This window comes from Macaca thibetana, chromosome 15, assembly GCF_024542745.1.
Source record: "Macaca thibetana thibetana isolate TM-01 chromosome 15, ASM2454274v1, whole genome shotgun sequence".
Lineage (NCBI taxonomy): Eukaryota > Metazoa > Chordata > Mammalia > Primates > Cercopithecidae > Macaca > Macaca thibetana.
Genome location: NC_065592.1, coordinates 14,845,037 through 14,870,091, shown reverse-complemented (window position 1 = coordinate 14,870,091; position 25,055 = coordinate 14,845,037). Strand labels below are relative to the sequence as shown.

At 37.4% G+C, this 25,055-nt stretch overlaps 2 protein-coding genes across 11 annotated transcripts in view; one reads left to right on the top strand and one right to left on the bottom strand.

Annotated features, from left to right (window-relative positions):
• Positions 1 to 25,055, top strand: part of NEK6 (NIMA related kinase 6) — a 984,684-nt gene that overhangs the window by 413,603 nt on the left and 546,026 nt on the right. The gene's annotated exons all lie outside the window — the stretch shown is intronic.
• Positions 1 to 25,055, bottom strand: part of DENND1A (DENN domain containing 1A) — a 547,088-nt gene that overhangs the window by 409,272 nt on the left and 112,761 nt on the right. For 7 of the 10 annotated variants that reach the window (XM_050760580.1, XM_050760572.1, XM_050760574.1 and 4 more), the window contains exon 3: positions 752 to 795. The exons of 1 other annotated variant lie outside the window; for it this stretch is intronic. In XM_050760580.1, coding sequence (XP_050616537.1) covers positions 752 to 795 — 44 coding nt within the window. Of the gene's footprint in view, positions 1 to 751; positions 796 to 4,325; positions 5,829 to 25,055 lie in introns of those variants that run through there. 2 more of the 10 variants (XM_050760578.1, XM_050760577.1) reach the window with 1 other exon arrangement.

Sequence of the window (25,055 nt, the reverse complement as noted above, 5' to 3'; positions counted from 1 at the left end):
TAAAAGTATACCAAACTGCATATTTGAACTAAAAATATAAGGTGCCCCAAAAAAGCTACAAAACATCTTCAATATCTCTCAAGATAGAAACTAGAATCCTGAATGTATAACCTAGAACTAATTATAAAAAATACAGCAACATCAGAACTTCAGCACTACCTTGTGAGTGAAATCGTTCCTTCTACCCCATTCTATGCTTGCAGAATGCTGTCAACTCAAGATGGTAGAGCCAACTGGCCAACCTTAACTCACTACCTTCATCAGCACCACCCTCATCCTTAAGTCCATTTCTGCACGTGCATCTTCTCCTTCAGGTACTACCATAACACATAATTTCATCATCTATTTCAAATTCCAGGAAATGTTATAAACTTCCCTCTTCCCTCTTTTTTGTTACACTGCTTCTTGACTCCTGAAATAGCATTTTTTTTAAAAGTTCACAGGCAATCCAAAAAGGATTTCCTAATGAAGTGCAGACTGTAGCATACCTCAAAGTGAAGAATATAATTTCTGATAGGTTTTCTTCCTTATTTTGTGTTCATTTTCTCCCCAAAGGTAACACCCCAAATCTAGCACCAATATTTTCCGTCCTACTTCAATACATTTTAGTTTTTGTCTTTGGTTCCTAATTACTGCTTTTCTTCCCTTCTAAAAATTCATTTATCTCTTTCAGTAAAAAGAACAGTAATAATATGTTGAACAACTCTGAAATAAATTTTGTCATGTAAAAAATTAATTACGCATTCCGAACCTGGTCACTGTAGTCCTCCGGGAATTGCCTCTGCACCTCAGGATCTGTAAATAATTGACAGATAATATTAATTGGCTTTGGATTAGTGAGCAAGCAGAGGATCACACATTAATATTTGATCAGAAGATGATAGCAGCCCTGGCAGGGGATCCAAGGGGGGCAGCTGAGGCTGCTATGTTGATGAGCACAAGGAAGGACTCGGCAAGGCACTCCCATTACCCTCCTCCAGAAATATAAAAAAGAAAAATTTTAAAGACCTGATGCTACTGTTAACTTTAGACTATTACCTAATGCAAAAATCTTGCCAGCTGCAAATTGCCCTCAATATATTTTTCCAGAGAAAACGAGTCTTAAACCTGCTTGACTTTTCTTCTCTAATCAGAAGCCTCCTTTGCATAGTTACAGATGTGGGCTTGATAAACCACCTTAAGCACTGGTTCAGACTGGGGAGAAAGGGGGAGCGAGAGAATTTTTTCAAGGAATAAATGCAAAACTCATTGCTTTAATAAATGAAATCTATCCTTCTCAAAATGCTTATACACTCTTATGAAAAGGCAGATAAAACTAGATGGAAGTTTTCTTCAGAAGAGAACCAATGCTTTTGGCTTGTCAGTATAAACAAAATATCATGAAAAAATTATGTTCCAGCTGACATAATCAAACTTGCCCAGAAACTATACAAATACACAGGGGAAAATACCTTTTATGACCACCTATTTAAAATGGAGTTACTAAAGAGATCACTTTATTCTTAAATCATAAGCAAGATGATTCAATGCCATCTTCTGTAAGTCAATACAGAAGTGAAAAAATTAAAAGCTATTAGCATTCCATTTACTATCGATTAGGAAAACATTCAATCATTTCTAATAAGGAAAAGATCTGATTCCTTGGAGACATGTTAAGGAAAGTGATCAGAGGTCAGAATAATATCTATTTGAGAAATCATATATCAATTCAGAGGCTTATGGAAAATCACAGATTTGAGGGTCTCCCGTCTAACAATGATCACGATATATGCTACCCATGGCTACCTTTAAATACAACACTAAAACACTAATTTACATCCCTGTGAAAGTGAATCCATGTAAAAGTTCACTGCAGTCCATTTCTGCAGTGAATAATCAAGAAGGGAAAAAACTAAGGGCCTATTCACAAACTACTAGGATCCTAGAAATACCAGTTTTCAAGTCATTACAGCCAATGTGTATTATTTTTTAAAACCCAAGACTAACAACAAAAGCAGGAATATTCAAAAGGTTACACCAAAACCTTTTGAATATTCCTGCTTTTGTTGTTGAGTGGTGCCAAAAAGTTGAAACTATCTGCAAGTGATTTCAAATCTTTACGTGTCTTTTGGTTGGCTTAAAAGCTGGGAATCAATTTCTTTCTTCACCCTCATCTTCAACTACTGGGAAGGAATCGATGTGTCTAGACCAACTAGAGAACTCTGGAGTAATGCCCCTGCAGTACCAATTCAGGGCTTCCCTGGTAGGCAGCAGCTTCTTCACTTGACCCGTCTTTGGCCCCAAGGACTGAAACTGCTCAAGGACTCAGCCCTTGTGAGAGAGGAGGCCAGCGGGCACCAAGAGTGTGGCAGGAAAAGGACTAGGCCAGCAGTGAAGAATTCACCAGCAGGAGACAAAGGGGCAGCCTGCTGCCCAACAATCCTCTACCAGTGTGCAGTGAGGGGAAAAGGGGGTGAACAAAGGGAACAAGGGGCCTAAAAAAGAGGGCAGTGGCTATAATTTCTAAAACATACATAAATAACTTAAAATTTGGTACAGAGACCCAAAAAATGCAGCTCTAAGCCACTGAGGGACATAATAAAACAGAGGTTGGGAAAGCCACTAAATCATCTAAGGCTTATTCTTTTTCTTCCAACTGATATGTGGTTTAACACTTATTCTTTAACTACCAAACTTCATACAAAAATTACTCTCATGCCAATCGTTACTATCATGCCCTCTTTCTTGCAGTAATTTGTGCTTCTTGGGAACTACAAAATACCCATGAAAACAAAACCAAAGATTACTTTTCTATCACCTTTTTGTGAAAGACTATATGTCCGAAACCAAAATTTGTAGTATATTCTTCAATTTTTAAAAATACCATTCTTATTCACAGGTGGCAGATGGTTCTTAAATCTTTTCAGTCAACTATATTAATAAGAAATCATAACAAAAAAATTCATATAAAAATATTTTTTATTAACATATACAACATAGAATTGAAAAAAGCATGGGAAAATCAATGAAAAGAAAAAAAAATCAACCTATCTTAACACATTGAAGATAAAGATGACCACGGAATGCCAAAAAGGAGGCCATTCAAACTGTATTATTCCAAATACTGCCTCAATGGAAAGCAACATAAACACCATCAATTAAATTCCTTCAATTGCCCTAAGACTCTCTAAAATGAAATTACCAGGTTTTAACAGAATAACGTTCCAAGATAATACATGCATTATTAGTTACTATGATTCAAGCATACAACTTTTGGGTTCTTTTCATTAAGGCCTCTAACATTTACAAAAAAACAAACTTCATAGGTCTTTAACATTCACCAAAGCAATATAATACATTTTTTGAAAGAAAGGAAGAAAAGCAATGCTTTTTAAAACCAAGTCAACCTATAAAGTTCCATTCAATCAGCTAGAAGATTCAGTCCGATAGTTCATAAAACTACGAAAGCCATTTTGGAAAGATTAACACAAAAACTGCAAATAATTTATTTGAATTTTCTTAAAATGTCTATTTAACACAGGAGGCTGAAATCTTTTTTCACATTGAGTCAATCGCAATGCCATAATGTCACCAAAATATCGACATTGGAAACATCTGAGTTAAAAAGGTCCAAATACAATCTGCTTTTCTCAAGCAACACAACACCCGCCCTACTAACAGTTTCAGCATGGCACATGTACAAAACCTAGCACCCTGCAGTTAAGCAAACCGCCTTTAAATTTTCTGTCTGGCAGCAATCCACTTGCGTGTCTGTATGTTTTTACAAGTACTCTATGTATTTCATTGCGTCAGCTGCATTTCTTTGAGTTTTAAATGGTCTGGGAACATTTTATGAAATGTTCTATATCTTTATATGGAAAATAACATACACTGGAAAACTGCATCGGTCTAATATTTATATATCTATTTCTTTATCCACCATTCAATGCTATAATTGCTTATGTTCCAAAACACCTTCTCACATTCATAAGCTCACCATCAAATGTAGTGTCACCAAACAGCTAACTTTCAACACAAAAATCTGCAGGGAAGAGTACTACCACAGAAGAAAGTAACATAATTTGCTTAGGCAATTGGCAGTAAGAATAGAGTAATCAGCGTATGTCAAGCTTTTTCCCCAAGAATTGTCCCGCTGACAGAAAATTAAGAATCTAGTGGTACATAGCACACCCTTCTTTCCTTATCCTTTTCTCTCAATAACTTTCTTCTACTTTAGGCAATAGATAACTTACAAACTTAAAAAAATCAGTGTCATCAACTCCCAGGAAAATACTTTTCAACACGAAAAAAATATTGTATTTAAAAATCTTGCTAATAATACGTACACTCTAATAAAGTCCATGCATCTCTTAACCAAAGAGGCAGGTGGCTCTCAGACAAGGTTTCATATCATGTCATTGTGATGTCACAGCACCATGGCCATCAAAGAGGCTGTCCCCACAGAAACGTGTGCATCACTTTCACTGAAGCATTTCCATATTTAAACACACACATTTCACAGTATAGGACTCCCAAAAGCACAATCTCACTCAGGCACAGAACATGACCATGCTTAAAAAGCTATGTCTTCACAGCAGGAAAAAACTGATCTCCTAAACAAACATGTCTAACATTTTTTCTTTTAAGAAAGGCTAATCTGCTTCCACCTCAACAGTCTATGTTTTCCAGTCTTCTCCTATACATACTTTTAAATCTTTAAGATATACCAGATTGCCACAGAATGTTTAATTAATAGAATAAGAGTGTGGGCAAGACTTACTGGAAAGGTGCTATAAATTATTTTACACAGGCTCCAAAAACCCTGAGTTCTGCCTTAGGCTTAAAGTTCCTAGAAAACGTGGTAGACAGATCTTTTACAACAGAAATGCAAAATAATTCATAAAAGTGCTGTGGTTATGTATGAGGGCTCATTTGTACATTGGTAACTCGTATGTGTACACACACACACACCTTACCAAATTATTTTCCTGTTTCCCTTTGTCATACCAATGACTTCATTTAAAGAGTCATGACATATTTTTAAACTGATTAAAAAATACACTGACTTCATTTTGTACAAAACACATAACAACTGCATACTAACCAAAAGCCATTATCTCCTATAATAGGACCTCTTCTAGGAAATTTAAGAGAAGCTGCAAATGTAGCAGTTAACACGGGAATCTACACTGCTTTCACTTTTAACATGTTAGGATTTCAAGGCAGAAAACATTACATTTAATGCCCGCTGAATTTACCCAATCATTATCTCTAGGATATTTCAGTCAATAAGAGACAAAATATTGAACATATTTAAAGCTTACAATTACAAAATCTGCCCTTTAAAGAAGCAGGACTTTAACATCAGCTATAAACCATATAATCTCATTGTTCAATTTCATGGAGTTTAAGATACTATCTTCCTCTCCCCACAACCATAAATGTTAATCCAAGCTGTAATCAGATTTAATTTTCCAGATGAGAAGATGGGAATATGCTGCAAACAGGATAACAGTCCACTACACTGCTCTTTCACTAATGACATTTCCAAATTTTATACACTAAAAATGTAGACTTTCAGAAAATAGTCTAAGAAGTTGTATAGTTTGAGAACAAGCTCAAATTCTCCCCTAAATACACTCAGAAATAAGCTTTCTTTTAATCCTCAAAAAGAAAATTTGTTTGTATTACACAAAATTAAAGTTTCTTGATAAGATGACTGCAAACTGGACTGCATTAAATATAGCATTTCAAGGACACTAGTAAACTTACTAAAGCTACAAAAACTCAGCTTCATTTATTTTACATTGTAAAATACCTGACTCATTAGGTTAGCATTTTGTAATAACTAAACATAATTATTCTAGTAAATTATATTGTTTGATTGTTAAAATTTACTTGTTACAAATAATATATTTTTGAAAAGAATGTTTGAAATGTTTTATAGAGTTTAAAAATCACCAGCATGTTTTCCTTTTTTTGACAATGAAACATAAAGGTTTAGGTTGTTTTTCCTTTTAAATTTTTTTAATTAAAAATCAGTCTTTTCCAAAAAATATTGATTCTAAAATGCAGATCTGACTCTAAAATTTGAAAGACATGCAATTCACAAATTAGAGAAAAAAATCATTTTGAAGTACTATAAATGAACATTTATTTGGATTCCATGTACAAATGAAATTTGTTACTCTAAAAAAATGTATTCTAGGTATAACTTTTTGCTTTAGCACATGAAGGCTGTAAGACATAAAAACTTTAAATCATCCCAATTTTTAACCATGAGTCTAGTCTAGCATTTTCCCCCAACACTGGCATTTAAAATATAATCAAATGCAATTTCACAGCGGCCAGCCTGGTAACATAGGAACAGTTAACCATCAATATCCATAATAAAAACACAAATAACATTATTCAAGGAAAGAGAGCAAAAACCCACCTCAGTATGGCAAGCAATGGAGCCATTCACATGCCAGATTCCTCCTCAGACTAACATATTCTGCCTTTCAGACATATCCTGCTCCGATGTGACTATTTATGCATAAACAGCAGACACTGACCTATTGTTTTCAGTTGTTGAAGTTATGAATGTAGTACAGTTACCAATTAAGTGAATCAACAAGTCCTAAATGCATCAGCTGTTGTACAAATAATGAGTCCATTGACATTATACAGTAAAATCTAGGAGTTTCATCTTTCTTTCCGAAGAATACGGAAGGATTTTAACTAGCAAAAGCCACTACTTACTGATAGTTTGAAATATTTTTCATAACTTCATCTACAAAAGGAATATAAGTCTGATCTTTAACCAAATTTATGCTACGTGAATCCAAAACTCAAACATAAGTGAAATTCCAAAGGGAGCTTTAAAATGCAAAAGGAAGGGTAGGGTATGCTGGAGGCAAAAATAAATAAATAAATAAAAAATAAATAAAAAGAATATGTTCACTTACATTTACCTTTTTCTCTACTGAATATCTTAGTTTTCAACTTTCATTATTACTTAAATTTAAATATTTGGAATTCTTAAAAATTACTTCAAAATTATTGGAAACAATTCCTAAAATCTATCAAGTTGATAGATAATTATAGATGAGTTTTTTTATGATTATAATCTCAGGCTTCCATGTAATTTCTCTATGAGTTAGGATTCATTTTATCCCACTTTTTTGAATGAGTAACCTGAAGTATCACATTTTTATGCCAGTATGAATAATTACTTTATACTTTGCCTAAACGACAGCTGTGCCCTTTATGTATTACAAATATGACATCACTCCATATGGTCTTCATAAATAGATATATCGTATCTGTCAAATTTGGTGAAAAGAGATAACTTATTTACTCAAATATAAAAAACTATTGATGGAACACCCACTATTTGCCAGGCACCGTGATAGGCATTTTATAGAAAATTTCTGATTTTACCTTCCTGACAAAGCTATGCTATAGAGACTATTAAATCAATTTTATCATAGTTAAAGAAAGCAATAGGTTATCACTTGTCCAAAGTTAGAAAATTAGTAGTCACTTGTAGAACAAATGCTCTGCTGTGGCTGACCGTGCTGATCAATAAGCCACAGTCCTCACCCTCCAGGAGTTTACAGTCTAGCCCTAATGGAGAACACAGAGAATTAAACAAGCAGGTACCACGGGGCTTGGTAAGTGTGATACTAGGAATTAGTTAGCACAGGGGCATCTGGCCTTGTCCTAAGGGAGCAGAAAAAGGTTCCACGAAGAAGTAGTAGAGCCGGGGTAGAGTCCAGGACTAGATCAGGGCTCATCCCATGACACACTTCTGAAGCATATACAATATAGTGAATAGGTCTGTTGTGAGGCCAAGTTCCATGTCTTACTTAACTTTGTCTCCTACAAAATGTCTTAACTGTTATAAATACCGAACAAATATTTGGAGTGTAATAGAATTAATAGAACAAAAAAAACTCATTAAACACCCTGTGTCTCCAAGTGGATAAAAGGCCAATTTCCAAACATCCAAATGAAAACAAGCCTTTGAATGCTACAGACTTCCTAAAGATCACACTGGCATGTCGTAAGCACACAATAAATATTAGTTGTTGTTATATTATTAACCCCAATGGAGAAATAAGCAAGCACTATAAATTCGATGACTACAGATGTATAGGTGTGCCTCAAATTGGAAATACATGTGTTCCTGAAATAAACTTTTATAAACCCAATTAAAAATTTCCCATTGCCTTCTACTGCTTACTTAGAAACATTATAACTTTATCAGAAACTGATTTTCTCTACATTGTCAGTAGTTCCAAAATCCTTAAGCTACAGTTTATTTGCCTCCTGGCATCTGTTTTGCTAATGATCTGTAAACATCAAATACACTAGGGACTCTCCCAGATTTACAGAAACCCTGAGGTGAATCTGTATAAATTGAAGGACCGTTCTGCTAATTCTTTTGCTTTCTAAGTTTGCATACTGGGTTTCAGAAACAGAGTCCCACTAAACATTTTTGCAGTAACAATTATAATACTACCAGCAACCTCTTATTGAATGCTTAGGTATACCAACCATTGCCATAGGTGGCTTAATTTATTATCCTATTTAATCATAATGACTCTTCCAGGTAAGTAGAAGTTCTCTATTTAATAAATAAGAAGAGTGAGGCTCACAATGAACAAATTCACAGAGTTAAGTAACAGAGCTGAGATTCAGCCTGAATCCATCAGGCTCCAAAGAATCCAACACTGGCTTTCCTTTTTGGCTTTATTTATTTACGTCCTCCTGTTGATCTGTCTTCTAGTCATTACTGTGACTCAACAATAAGAATACATCTGGACAAATAACTACAACATGCTGTCATGAAATAGGCCTTAGCAGATTATGAATGAGAGCTTTCCAATTTCTTTATTTATAGTCCTTTGCCAAGTTAAGGATATAAATAAAATGACTCCAAAGTAACTAGCACTCTATTCAACTAGTAAATACAATATTTAAAAGATGAATTCATACGAAAAACTTAGAATGATTTTGAAGGCTAGAGTTATCCTTATCTCATCTATGAAAAAAAATTTGCTAAACAAATAGAGTAAATAAGAACACAGAGAAAATGTCTTCCTACTTAAGAAAACATGTTCCCGAGTACCTCTAAACCACAATGAGAACCCCAGTGCCGGAGTTCCCATTCATACAGGAGAGACAACGCGGACATCTCTGCAGGGGAAGCACATACCCATCAAACAGAGCCTTCCTTATACCAAAACCCTGCCTTCCCCACTCCACCCTGCTTCCAGGGAACAAGCCACTGCTGCCTAGCCCTTATCTGTACCATTAGAGAAGCAGTGCCTATGTCCTTTGAGACTTTTGTTGTTGTAAAATATACACACAATTTACTATTTTGACCATCTTTAAGTACCATGTTGTGACATTAAGTACATTCACATTGTTGTGCCACAATCACCACTATCCATTTCCAGAAATTTCTCATATTCCCCAACAGAAACCTGGAACCCATTAAACACCAACTCTTCATTATCCCCTTCTCCCAGCCCCTGGCAACCACCAATCTACTTTCTGTCTCTATGAATTTGACTACTCTAGTTACCTGATATAAGTGAAATCACTTAGCATAATATCTTCAGGGTTCATTCATGATGTCACATGTGTCAGAATTTCCTTCCTTTTTACAAATGAGTAACATTCCGTTGTATGTAGATATCACATTGTTTATCATTCCGTCAATGGACATATGGGTTATTTCCACCTTCTGGCTATTGTGAATAATGCTGCTATGAACATGTGTGTACAAATGTCTATTCAAGTCCTGCTTTCACTTCTTTTGCGTATATATCCACAAGTCAAATTACTGTATCATATAATAATTCTACATTAAATTTTTGGGGACCTTTACCATTTTTAATGTTTTAAGACCTTTAGGTAGGAAAGCTATCATAACAGCCTACAATCCTTAGTGCAGACATTAAGACCAACCCAGCCCATTTCATCTCTGTGTCTGCAATATAAATCTCTAGACCTGGCCAGCTTAGTCATTTAACTTTCCTGTAAAACTTGACATGCTCTGTTCACCTTTCTCATCTTCCCACTATCCAAATCTTTCAAAAGATGCACTTGGGCATCACTCATAAATGTGGCAAATTGTATATTCTTATATGAATTAACAGTCAATCATACCAACACTTTTTAAAAATTCAAAAGACAAAGAACTATGTCCTCCATCAAAAGTGCACTGAATTTTTAATGAGGTTGCCACAGGAACAGCAAAACTGGCACACTCATGTCCATGGCTCTCCAACTCACGAAACTAACTTGCTTTGGGCACTCCTGGTCAGCCAAAAGCAAAACGTGCAACCTCTTCTAAGCTCCCTTTACATCTTTATCTTCTTACTGCAACTGAATGCTCGCTTCCTCTGGGGTCCTTTGAAGAGTTGGATGTTTCTTCCCTACCTCTCCTCCCACTGGCCTGGAGGTGGGATAGACAGCCTCTGTTCATTAGAGTCACTTACAGGCCATTCACCTTCCTCACTCTCCAAAACCCTAGATTTTTACTTCTGGTCACCAGACCATGCCCTCCTCCCTACCACCACCAACACCGCCACCATCACCACTCTGCTTTGTTGTCGCCTACTAATTCCAGGGTTATTCCTCATCCTTGAATCTTGTGGGTCATACTGCATTGCCACTGACTCTACCACCACTCCCACCACAGTCTTCCCGATGTTACTAGTCACACAGATGATCCTTCCAAATCCCGGAACTCTTGATTCCTAGGCCACTCCCCCCAACAATCTCACCCTCTACTCCTACGGTCACACCCTAAACTCTACCACTACCAATAATTGAAACCCCTGTAGCAATCGCAAGTTGCAAGCATCTCAGTCTCCAACCATGATCCACTTCCTCTGTTTCCATTCATCCCCTGTAGCACTCTTCCTTCTTCTATCCCACAGGAGCATATACTCTATCCATGTTTTCATTGCCCTTTTTTTTTTTTTTTTTTTTTTTTTTTTTTGGAAACAGAGTTTCACGCTTCTTGCCCAGGCTGGAGTTCAATGGCACAATCTAGGCTCACCGCAACCTCTGCCTCCCGGGTTCAAGCGATTCTCCTGCCTCAGTCGCCCGAGTAGCTGGGATTACAATCATGTGCCACCACGCCCGGCTAATTTTGTATTTTTAGTAGAGTCGGGGTCTCTCTATGTTGGACAGGCTGGTTTCTAACTCCCAACCTCAGGTGATCCGCCCACCTCAGCCTCCCAAAGTGCTGGGATTACAGGCATGAGCCACCGTGCTCAGCCCTTTTCACTGCCTTTTATCAACCTCAGGTCTACACCATTCTCCTTACATAGCTTAAATTCTATTGTTATAACTGTTCCTTTAAACACATTCTCAACTGACTTGTGCCTCTTTGTCATCCTCTCTTGGCAAACTCCAGTCCTTGTTAAATCCAACTATCCGCCTGCACCCATATAGCTCAGAGGGGGTCCATTTTCATAACTGTTCCATGTCTACTTGGAAACTCCTGACACCTTATAGTTTAAGGCATGTGGCTGGACAAAAACACACAGCGATGCTGACTAATCTCACCTTAAATCTGTGGTTAGTAACTGTGAGCTTTAATGCAACTCAGTAATTATACCACTTTTTCCTTCATTCACTTTCTCTGTCTCCTGGCGGCTATTTTATACTTTCTCCTCTTCCCTCCAACCTCAAACCTTCTCCAACCTCAATTGCCACTCATTCCCTTACTTGCCACTTCCCTGAGAAAACAGAGGAATCAGAAGAGAACTCCCACAAGCCCTATCACCACCTCTATTCTCCCACCACCTCTGCCCCACAGACTCTGCCTTCGTCTTATTACATGTGCCCCTTGCAAAGGTCCTTTGTCCACTTGTGAAGGAGGATCCCATCCACTCTTTCCAACTCAGACAGAGCTCTACCAATCCTCCTGTTTTATTCATTTTACCTCTCTATAGGATCTTTCCCATCAGCATAGAAACATGCTGTTATTTCTACAGATATTTTTTAAAAGGTCAAGCCCACTTTCCAACAGTTACCACCCCATTTTTCTCCTTTTCTTTTTAGCTATATTCTTTGAAACAGTGTCTATACTCACAGTCACCACTTTGTCTCCTGTCTCCTCCTACTCTCATGGACCCATGACAACCAAGCTTTCATCTCACCACTTCTCCGAAACTACTCACATACCAACAGCCACACCAATGACCTTCTTTCACTGATAACATCAATTATCAACCTTTAGTCCTGATCTACAAGCACCATTTCGCACCCATGATTGCTTCCTCCTTGATATAGTTTGGCTGTGTCCCCACCCAAATCTCATCTTGAATTGTTAACTCCCACAGTTTCCATGTGTTATGGGAGGAACCTGGAGGAAGGTGATTGATTTATAGGGGTGGGTCTTTCCTGCGCTGTTCTCCTGATAGTGAGTGAGTCTCATGAGATCTCATGGTATTAAAAATGGGAATTTCTGTGCACAAGCTCTGTCTTTGCCTGCTGCCATCCATGTAATATGTGACTTGTTCCTCCTTGCCTTCTACCGTGATTGTGAGGCCTCCCCAGGCATGTGGAACTGTAAGTCTCATTAACCTCTTTCTTTTGTAAATTGCCCAGTCTCAGGTGTGTCTTTATTAGTAGTGTGAAAATGGACTAATACACTCCTGGAGTCACTTTCTTTCTTCAGGAGGCTTCCAGAGCATCCCACTCTCCTGCCTCACTGGCTTCTGCAGGCTCCTTGTTGATCTCTCCCTATTGAAGAGCCCCAGAACTCAGTCTTTGGACTTGACTTTCTTTCCTTTGCTGGTCCTCTTTCAGTCCCATCACTTCAAATACGCACTATTAACTTTACATTTATTTCTCCAGCTCCTATCTCTTCCAATTCCAGACTCATTTATCTAACTGTCTACTCAACATCTCCACTTGACATCTCAAATTTAACATATCCAAAACAGAACTCCTGATCTTTCTCTCACATCCCAGAGCCAATGTATCAGCCACTCCTGCCAACTAAACCTTCAAAATATATTCAAATTCTGACCATTTCACTCCATCTCCACCACTACCACCCTGATTTAAGCCACCATCATTTTCTACCTGGATTAACTACCAATAGCCTCCTAACAGGTCTTCCTGCTTCTGGTTCCAATTTCCTGTAGTCCGTTCTCAAATAGCAGCTAGAGGAATCCTGTAAAACTCAATTCAGGGCCTCCTCTATAACGTCCTCCCTTCACCAGCATACCTCTGCACTCACTTCCTAACTCTCCTCTCCTAACTTTGTTCCCACCGTCTGCTTGCTGCTCCTGAAACACACATGCCATGCTTCCACTTCATGGCCTATATCCTGACAATTCACTCTGTCTGATAAAATATCAAGGAATAAGGCATGTGCTATCAGACTTTATTCACAAGTTAGTTTCCCAATGAGGCCTTCCCCAACCACCTTATTTAAATTTATAATTTTCCTATCCTCACCATTCCTCATTCCATTTTCCTGGGTTATGTTTCTCTTCAGTGCATTTCACCATGCAACATACTATATACAGGTTGAGTATCTTCTTTTTTTCAAAATGCTTGGGACTAGAAGTGTTTTTTCAGATTTTTTTCAGATTTTGTAACATTTCATATACATAATGAGATATCTTGGGGATGGGCCCCAAGTCTAAATGCAAAATTTATATTTCATATATACCTTATACACATAGCCTGAAGGTAATTTATACTTTTTTTTTTTTTTTTTGAGACGGAGTCTCACTCTGTCACCCAACCTGGAGTGTAATGGCATGATCTCAGCTCACTGCAACCTGTGCCTCCTGGGTTCAAGCGATTCTTCTGCCTCAGCCTCCCAAGTAGTTGGGATTACAGGCACCCGCCGCCACGCCCAGCTAATTTTTGAATTATTAGTAGAGTTGGGGTTTCAGCGTGTTGGCCAGGCTGGTCTCGAACTCCTGACCTCAAGTGATCTGCCCACTTGGCCTCCCAAAGCACTGGGATTACAGGTGGGAGCCACTGCACCATCCTATATAATATTCTAATAACTGTGTGCATGAAACAAACTTTGTACAATGAACCATCAGAAAGCAAAGATGTCACTGTCTTAGCCACCCATGTGGACAATCTGTGGTTTGGCATCACCATCATTCCCACCTATTAATTTATATGCTACCAATAAGCAATTATTTTCTTGTACCTATTTACATATAAGTACCTAACAGTAAAAAATATGACATACTGGTTTTGGGGGGTTGTTTTTTGTTTCCAGACAGAGTCTAGCTCTATCACCCAGGCTGGAGTGCAGTGGCACTATCTCTCCTCACTGCAACCTGACCTGAAAGGTTCAAGTGATTCTCCTGCCTTAGCCTCCCAAGTAGCTGGGATTACAAGCACCCGCCACCATGCCTGGCTAATTTTTGTATTTTTCGTAGAGACAGGGTTTCGCCATGTTGGCCACGCTGGTCTCGAACTCCTGACCTCAAGGGATCCGCCCGCCTCAGCCTCCCAAAGTGCTGGGATTATGGCCACCATGCCTGGCCAACATACTGTTTGTTGCTTTATTGAGACAAAGTCTCGCTCTGTCACCCAGGCTGGAGTGCAGTGGCGTGATCTTGGCTCACTGCAACCTCTGCCTCCTGGGTTCAAGCGATTCTCCCGCCTCGGCCTCCCGAGTAGTTAGGATTACAGGTGCCCGTCACTATGCCCAGCTAATTTTTGTATTTTTAGTAGAGATGGGGTGTCACCATGTTGGCCAGGCTGGTCTCGAACTCCTGACCTCAGGTGATCTGCCTGCCTCAGTCTCCCAAGTGCTGGGATTACAGGCGTGAGCCACCATGCCCAGCCCTGACATACTGTTAATAGAGTGAAAAAATAACATGTTCAGAGTAACTTGTGACATCACATCAGCACTCAGAAAGTTTTAGATTTTGGAGCATTTTGGATTTTCAGATTAGGGATGCTTAACCTGTCCTTATTATCTGTTTTCCCCTACTAAATTATATGCTTTATAAAGGCAAGGATCTTTGCTTATTTTGTTCACTACTATATCCTCAGCACCTAGAAAAAGGGCCTAGCAACTGAATGAACAAAAGAAGGAATGAAGGAATAAAGGGAGTAATACCCTTTCTTCTCAAATACCTCTTTTGGCAACATGTATCAAAAGCACTATCAATGTCCACACTCTACACCCTAGTAATTCCGCACCTCAAAATCTATCTGAAGGAAATAGTCTGAAATGTAGGTACTTTTTAAAATTTTTTTCAAGCATCATTGCAAAAATTGAAAAAGTGTTAATAAGTTCAAGTGATGCAATATTTACATCACAATGACGTGGAAATACATCATTGCATTATGAAGAATTAACTCAAAATACAAAGATTTATCATACTGTAATAGCAATTATCATTTTTTAATGTTTTAAATCCAGACTAAAATTAACTCATCAAAATGTCTAGCCATGAGTGAGTTGTAGGATTATTGGTGATTTTTTTTGGCCTTATCTTCTGAATTTTCTATATTTTTAATAAGATTCATAAATTTTTTAAATGAACTTTGCAAATAAATATGTTCCTGGGAAATTAGATTTACATTACAACAGTTTATAATGTCCCCATCTGCCTCTTTCAGGAATCCATCCCTGACTACGTCAGCCCACACTTGACTGGTCTCCTCACTAAGCTTCTATAATATTCGCTACTTTGGCAGCATAATAAATGACTAAGCACTGATTATGCACCTAATCATTTCCTATCTTAGACTGTTAATTCTTTCATTTAAGTACTTGTCTCCCCAGTAAGTAAAATAAGCCACTCCAATGACCAGAACCCATGTCTCCTTACCATCTGTGCTCTTCCCACAGATAAAGGCACCAGACTTCAAGCACAGTGCACAGCACAGAGTAGGCTGCCTTCCATACATGCTTGCTGAATTGAATTCTATCTGAATTGCCCTTATTAAATTTCCTGGGGTAGATTAATTCAGGGGCACTTCCAGCCAACTCTCCTTCAAAAGACTACTCTGTGCCTACTCTGTGTCACACACTGTGATAAGCACAGTCCATGCCATGCCACTTAAGCTTCACAACTCTACAACTCTACAAGGTAAGTATTGTTATCCCCAGAAGATCAGGAGAGATGAAATTCCTGGCTCATACTCATACCAATGGTAAATGCAAAAGCTAAGATTCAAACTCAGATTAAACTCTAAAACCTATACTCTTGGCTGGGCACAGTGGCTCACGCCTGTAATCCCAGCACTTTGGGAGGCCGAGGTGGGAGGATCCCTTGAGGTCAGGAATTCAAGACCAGCCTGCCCAACATGGTGAAACCACGTCTCTACTAAAAACACAAAAATTAGCCAGGCGTGGTGGTGGGCACCTGTAATCCCAACTACTCAGGAGGCTGAGGCAGGAGAATTGCTTGAACTCAGGGGTCAGAGGTTGCAGTGAGCTGAGATCATGCCATTGCACCCCAGCCTAGGTGACAAGAGCAAAACTCCATCTCCAACAACAACAAAAACAAACACCAAAAAACCTATAATCTTTTTATTATTATTATTATACTTTAAGTTCTAGTGTACATGTGCACAATGTGCAGGTTTGTTACATATGTATACACGTGCCATGTTTGGTGTGCTGCATCCATTAACTCGTCATTTACATTAGGTATATCTCCTAATGCTATCCCTCCCCTATGCCCCCTCCCAACAATAGGCCCCGGTGTGTGATGTTCCCCTTCCTGTGTCCATGTGATCTCATTAAAACCTATAATCTTAATCGTTATGCTTACATGGCAGAGGTTATCAGCCTTTAGCATGGATCAAAGTCACCTGATAGGCTTGATCAGTTTCTGTTTCAGTAAGTCTAAAATAGTGTCCAATAATTTGCTTTTTTTTTTTTTGAGACAGTCTCACTCTGTCACCCAAGCTGGAATGCAGTGGCAGGATCACAGTTCACTGCAACCTCAACCTCCTGGGCTCAAGCGATCCTCCTGCCTCAGTCTCCCAAGTAGCTGGACCTACAGGCAAATGCCACCATGCCTGGCTAATATTTGTAATTTTTTTTTGTAGAGGCAAGGTTTTGCCATGTTGCCCAGGCTAGTCTCAAACACCTGAGATCAAGCAAGCTGCCTGCCTACTTTGCATTTCTAAGAAGTTCCCAGGTGATGTTGATGCTACTGGTCTGGGGGACTACGTTTTGAGAATTACTGTTACACAGACTTGTTAAAAAAAAAAACAAACTAGCAATAGGAATCCACTCATCAAAGTTCCTTAGAAAAGGTGAAACATCTTCGACTCCATCCTTCTAGTCTCAGCTCAGGTTCTATAATACTTCCCAGTGAAAGTTCTCAAGCCAACCACCCCACACTGGCAGGTTCAGTGCCCCTCCTATGTGTTAACCCTAAGCGTTCTGCAGACTGGCTCGCTCTCTCTCTCTCTCACAACATTCTGTGGGCCCTCCAGTATCACAGAAGCTGGAAAGCTACAAACTATTTCCCAAAAGCCCCTGCAACTAAGATCCCGGGTATGATTTAGGTTCTGCCAATCAGATCCACCTAATGAGACTTGAAAGCTCAGGGACGTGGGGAGACAGGAGGCAACAGGAGGAACCCATTTTTCTGATACAAACCTAGAAGGAACAGCACAACAGTTTCTATTATCTTCAGCTGGGCCATGACTGATGCGCCCCCTGCATGTTCCTCTGAGTATTTATTTATTTTCCTATCCACTATGCCTAGAACAATATTAGACTCATAGCACACAATCATTTTTAGTAAGTTTTTAGAAAATCACAATAGCCATTATAATATTTAAAAGATTTGGCATGAATCTTAAAATGTTGGACTGGAATCAGCAGACCTAGAGTCTGCCACTATCTGATCTTAAATACATCTCTGAACCTGAATTCTCTCACATATAAACTAAAAATGTTTACTGAGTTTTCTTGACTCTAAAATTCTATCATTCTATGATCTAAAAGCCTGAGACAACTCATTGCTTTGGTAAAATATCAATGCCTGTAAGTATCCTATAAAGGAAAATGGCCCTGAGGAAAAGAACTTCTTTCTGGTTTTCTGTGTAGCCAAAGACTCCGTAAAGGTAACAATCCTCTCACAAAAGAAAGAAAACAATATTAAAGTTCTTTCAATGGAGAAAAATTCTAAATTTAAGCAGCAGTGGCTACTTAAATGTCATTCTATTTATGCTTTCTTAAATTAGGAATTTAGGAAGTGTGAACACTGAAATAAGCATTTCCCAGTAAGAAGTAATTAGCCTGGTAATTGTCCTCAACTAGACCTACACACCTGACATGACAATGAGAATTTCTTTTTTTCTGGTCTTGAGACGGAGTCTTGCTCTGTCGCCCAGGCTGGAGTGCAGTGGCATGATCTCAGATCACTGCAACCTCCACCGGCTGGGTTCTAGCAAATCTCGTGCCTCAGCCTCCAGAGTAGCTGGGATTACAGGCGTGCGCCACCCTGCCCAGCTAATTTCTGTATTTTTACTAGATATGGGTTTTCACCATGTTGGCCAGGCTGGTCTCTAACTTCTGAGCTTGCTCAAGTGATCCGCCTACCTCAGCCTCCTAAAGTGCTGGGATTACAGGCATGAGCCACCACGCCCGGCCGAATCCCTGAACCTTTTTATCCATCTTGCTTGAAGCCTGGACTAAACCCCGTTATACATTCAATCTGCCCTCTCCTAATCACAGCCTCCAAAGTTGAGCACAATTCTCAAAACGATGAACACCAGACTCAACACTTTGCCATCTTGAAAGATGCCAAAAAAGGGATGCAAATAGGTGCTTAAGTTTTATAATCCTGTAACTCATGTCATTTTTCCCCATAAGACTAGCAAAGGTTAGAAGTGTGGTAAACATCTGGAGACTGAAGCATCTGGGGAAATAAGCAGTCTCCTATAATTGATAACTAAGAGTATGGTTGGATGTAAAGTAATTTGCTACAATTTTCTGCAGCACAAATAGAATGAATTTTAAATTTCCATGCCTTGTAATCCACCAATTTTACTTCTAAGACAGCATCCACAAAACTCAGGAAGGTCATGGTCTTCTACAAAGAAGTTCATTGCAGTGTTGTTCAAAGCAGTGAAAATACGAAACCACATAAATTTCAATCAATAAGGCAATAGTTAATTAAATTATGATAAATACATACATGAAAATATTATAGTCATTAGGATGGATTTAGGAGGATGTGAAACTGGAATTCTCATACACTGCTAGAGGAACAATAAATTGGTATAGCCACTTTAGGAAACTATTTGACAGTATCTAACAAATTAAACATATATCCACCTTGTGACCCAGCATGTCCACTCTTAGGTATATACCCGAAAGAAATAAGTGCATTTGTTTACCAAAAGACAGGTACAAAACTACTCATTATAGCTTTATTGAAAATAGTAAAACAAAAGTGCCGATCTAAAGAAGGATGAATACATTGTGCTATATTCATACAGTGGAATACTATATAGCAATTAGAAAGAACACATGCAACAACATGAATAAATCTCACAGACATATTTTTGAATAAAACAAACTAAATGACCCCATTTAAATGAAGTTCAAGAACAACTAAAACTAATATATGGTGATAACAATCAAAACAGTAGTTACCTCTCCGGATGCAGGAGGACGGGATAGGATACTGACTAGGAGGGAGAACAAGACAGCCTTCTAGGGTGCCACAAATGATCTCTGTCTGGGTAGGGGTTACACACATGTATACATTCACCAAGGTGTACATTTAAGATTTGTGGGTTTACCTCTTTGCCAAACATCCATCAATATATTTTTAAAATAAAGTGATTTAGAACTATAAATGACATGGAAAGTTGCCCTTTTTAATAATTTGTAACTGGACCTCTGAAATACAGTGATGTGTCACTTAACAATGAGAATGCACCCTGAGAAATGTATCATTAGACAATGCTGTCATTATGTGAATATCATAGAATGTACTTAACAAGCTTAGAATGGTATAATCTACTATACATCTATGCTATATGGTATAGTTAAAGCACCACCTTCCACCCCTGATCCCATTATCCTCCTCCTTCCCTTTCCAGAAGTAACCATTTTTTAAGGTTGGCATGCAGTCTTTCCATCCATACTGTTGTACTTTTAATATATATAAATGCACCCATTATGAAACAAAGTTGTTTTGTATTTTTAACATTTATATATCTGATATTTTGCAGATAGTATTTTAGCCTATTTTTCTAATTCAAAATTACGTTTTTGAGAATTACTCATGTTGCTTCAAGTAGACTGGATCCATTCCTTTTAATTGCTATAAAATTCTTCTATTCAGGTATATAATTCTTTATTCTATATTAATGTCATAATTTATCCATTTTTCCCTGTTGATGATCATTTTTCAGGATTTTTCAGTTACAAAAAAATGTTATGAACATTCTTGATTATGTCACTTTGTACACAAATGAGAATTTCACTGCAATATACAGTGAGTGGAATGAGTGGTTGCTAGGACGTGAGCCCCTTCCACTTCACCAGATACTATCAAAGCACATAGAGTTTTTGCCCTTCCATATTCTTATCAATACTGGTACTAGTCGATTTGTTACATTTTCTGCCACTCATGTATAAAATACTATCTCAGGATTTTAATTTATATTTCTTTCATTTTAGTGATAGAATCATAATCTTTTTATATGACTCTTAACTACTTGGATTTATTTTATTATTTCACCTAATATTTTTTGCCTATCGAAAATACTTCTTTCTTTCAAGTACCTTATGTATTCTGGATCCTAAGGCTTGCAAAAATTTTCAATCTAACAACTGTCTTTTTATTTTGTTAATAGTTTTTTTTTTTTCCATACCAAAGTTTCAAATTTTAGTGTACTCATATCAAGAGTCAAGTCTTTTTCATCATGGTTTGTGGTGTTTCTTTGTGGTTTTTGGAAAGGGTCTCACTCTGTCACTCAGGCTGGAGGGCAGTGGCATGATCACGGTTCACTGCAGCCTCGATCTCCAGACTCAAGGGATCCTCCCACCTCAGCCTCCCCAGTAGCTGGGACCACAGGCACATGCCACCACGTGCACCTGTGGTCTCAGCCAATTTTTTTGGTTTTCTGTAGAGACAGGGATCTCACTATGTTGTCCAGGCTGGTCTCAAACTCCTGAACTCAAGCAATCTTCCTGCCTCAGCCTCCCAATATGTGGGATTACAGGTGTGAGCCACTGTATCCGGCTTTGTTTGTGCTTTTTTATATCTTAGTCAAGAAATCCTTTCCTACCTAAGACTTCTAAAAATATTTTCACATTTTCTATGAACTTCTGTTTTTTAATGTACGTCTTTAGTTGTAACTTATTTGTATCAAGGCTGTGAATAGGACTTTTTTTTTTTTCCCAAATGACCAGTCAATTCTCTCTCAAATAGAAGAACTGCCTAGTGATAATCTTTTTATTCCTAACTCCTAAGCAGCTGGCAAAGCCCTTCTCATTTAAAAAAAAAAAAAAAAAAAAAAAAAAAAAAAAAAATTAGGGAAAAGGTATACTATTTAATACTTAAATATGACAAGTCATAACTAATGACATTTGGTAGGACAGACCATACCAGAATATACTGAGTCAACTTTACTCAGACCCAAAAAAAAAGACCTGCATTCACCATTATCCAACAGAAAAGCACAATGAATCCAAACAGATACTGGATTGTCTAATAAGTAAAAAAAAAAATTAGGCAAAAGTAAAACAGACATTTCTACCAGCTTTTTTAATACTCATACCAAGTTTTAAGAGTTTCATGGAGACACACAAACAAACTTTTTACCTAGCCCTCAAAATTCACAATCTCACATCAGTTTTCCACTCCTTGCCAAAGCTTAGATTTAGAAAAAGGCCACTTAGGAAAATGCTTATCTCAATAGTTACAGCATTAATAAGAGAAATGCCTAGCTGATACTACTGCAATCATCACTAAATTTCATTGTGATATTCTTGCATAAACTAACAAAAATTATTTCACTGATATAAATCCTGTATAACTACTTACAGATTTTTACATAATGTTACATTTACCATAACAATTTACATAATGTAACTAGTATCAAGCAGCTAAATTTGAATTCTTTGTTCTCTTGAAAAAGAACACCATTTTAGGTTAATAATATGTTTCTGAATATGACACTATAAGGTATTCTTAAGGGGGTATGTAACACGGACATTAATAATTTACCAAATAAATTCATTGTGATCACTTCTATTATAAAAATTCATAGGAACTCTTAATAAAAGCAAATGTTAATTTAATATTTTTACCCCTTTGTCATCCAGCCATCTATTAGAACCTAACTTATTGAGAATATCATTTTTAACAGCATTTCTTTGCAAATGTTATACTGTAGCTGCTCTATAATTATCTTTCAGGCTGCAAATTTTCAGCATTCTACATATTTTATAGCATATTTTATATATACTTAAAAATGTAAACTCAATGGTCAAGTAAACAAAAAAGGTACTCTTTAGTTCAAAAAAAATCATTAAGCATAATAAATTCAATTAGACACAGTATGAGGTTTTCCTCAAAGCCATACAATAATAATACAAGTATTGTATTGTTCAAATATTCTCATTGTTATATAGCTTGTCACATTTCACTTTTAATAGGAACTGACTTAAAGAGACCTTGGAACAAAAGTATCCTAACCAAGTAGCAGTTCTCAAAGTGTCATGCTAAAAAAACATTACTCTCCAATTCACACAATCCAAACAATCAAATCTGAGAACCACTTCTTTATTAATGGAAAAATGCACTCTAGTTTCCTGTGTCCAAGTGATGCTACCTAGAAAATACTTAAACAAGGAAAGCTAAAGATGCAATCATTGGAATAGCATCAATACTAATAAAATGTTTTTAGAACAGATCAATTAGATATTATTCACTGAATGATAGTTTTGAGAGTTTAACAATAATTACAAAGTTTGCTGAAAGCAAATGAAATTAAAGGAATTCCTAATGCTGACAATCTTCTTCATTAAAATATAAAACTAAAAACAATTCAACCTACAAAGACAAAATCCCACTAGAAAAAAAAAAAAGATGTAGTTAGGCGGGAAATTAAATCTTACTCAAATTGCGGGTGGAAATAAAACAGTACCTTCATAATAAAGATATCACAAACAGCTGTATTCTTTACAATTATTTGTTCAAGATATAATTTGCTCTCCTGCAGTGTCAGATGCTAATGCAACTGAATTTATACAATCTAAGCATTGTCTACAGATGCACCTTTTGTTTTTAAATCAGCAGGAACCACTGACCAGCAGTATTCCTAACTAATCAGCAAACGTGTAAAGTCTGACATCCCCCCGCAAAATACACATTAGACCACAGAATTATCTCAATAAATTCACATGACTACAAACAACTTTAACACACTAAACAAATTCTACTCAAAAAGGATCAGAAAGTCTGTCACTGCAAACAGCCACTGTGCTATAGACGAGAAATAACTTTTAATAAGCCCCCTTCAAAAAATTTGCAGCCTGAAAGATAATTATATAGCACTTGCACTATAACATTTGCAAAGAAATACTGTTAAAAAAATTATATTCTCAATAAGTTAAGTTCTAATAGATAGCTAGGAAAGGAAGGGGTAAAAATATTAATTTAACATTTACTTTATTACTTAAAACTAAACAGTTTTAGTGTACTAAAATCACATTTTCTAAGAAAATTCCTAAAAATACACATTATGATCTACGTAATTTTCCAAACTGACCATATTCTTCTTTATGTATAACATTCTACAATGTAAGGAGGCTAAAACATATCTGTAATTTAATATTTCAGGACAATCTAGAAGTCTGTACAAAATACAACCCAACTGCTATAATAACTCAAAAAGAACAGAAAACTTACAGCTACATGTTCAAAGAGAGTAAGCAGAAAAAGAAACAACAATTATCAAGAACCTGTTTGGCATGGGCCCCCAAAGTGACTATACTTTTTTTTTTTTTTTTTTTTTTTTTTTTTTTTTTTTTTTTTTTTGAAACAGTGTCTCACTCTATCACCCAGGCTGGAGTGCAGTGGCACAATCTTGGCTCACCGTAGCCTCGACCTCCTGGGCTCAAGCAGTCCTCCCACTTCAGCCTCCTATGTAGCTGGGGCCAAAGGCTTGCGCCACCACACCCGACTCATTTTTTTATTTTTTTGTAGAAATGGGGTTTCGCCATGTTTGTCAGGCTGGTCTTGAACTCCTGGGTTCAAGTGATCTGCCGGCCTTGGTGTCCCAAAGTCCTGGGGTTACAGGTATGAGCCACCGCACCCAGCTGAAACCAAATCTTCCAAGTTCACTGATTTCCCCAAGGTCACGCATCTATTAAGTGTCTGAGTGAGGATTTAATCTCAGGTTTGTATGATTCCAAATTTCAAACTTTCATCTGCACCAAGTTCTCCCCACAATAAAATGGGTGATATAGTCTTCCTGGTCTAGCCGGAAAGGTTAAATGCTGTGGATCAAGTTTTAAGGGAGGTTAATAAATCAACTTCCAAATAGTTTTACAAACTTATTATAATACAACATGATCCTTTCTTAAAATGGGAATGTTTGAAAGAACACAAATCTGTGAGTTCACTAACAAATATTAGAAATTAGTTTGGAAAAATAATTACCTGGTCCTCTCACACTACTCTTGAGGGCCAATGAGTAAGTCATTTCAATAATGTCTTGAATAGGACCAAATGCAATGTCATTTTGAATTCACAAAACTCTGTACAACTTTCCAAGCTCTTTCATATTCTTTAGAATTCATAAAGTCCTCCAAAAACTCCATTGAAATGGTTAAAGGAACATAGTAGATACATAAAAGAGGAAAACAGAGAGGCACTGTAAATGCAGACCTGTACCTGCCAGTCCCAGGGCTAACTCCATCCCTGTACCTTCTCAGGGGCAAAAATACAGCCACTAGAAGGTAAGGACCCATAGACAGCTAACTAGCCTCTTATCTGCAGTCCCTTCTCAAGGCCAGAAGAAGCAGGTCACTTCCTGGCAGAATTCCATGGGCTCCAAAAAGGAAATAACATTCTGCTCCA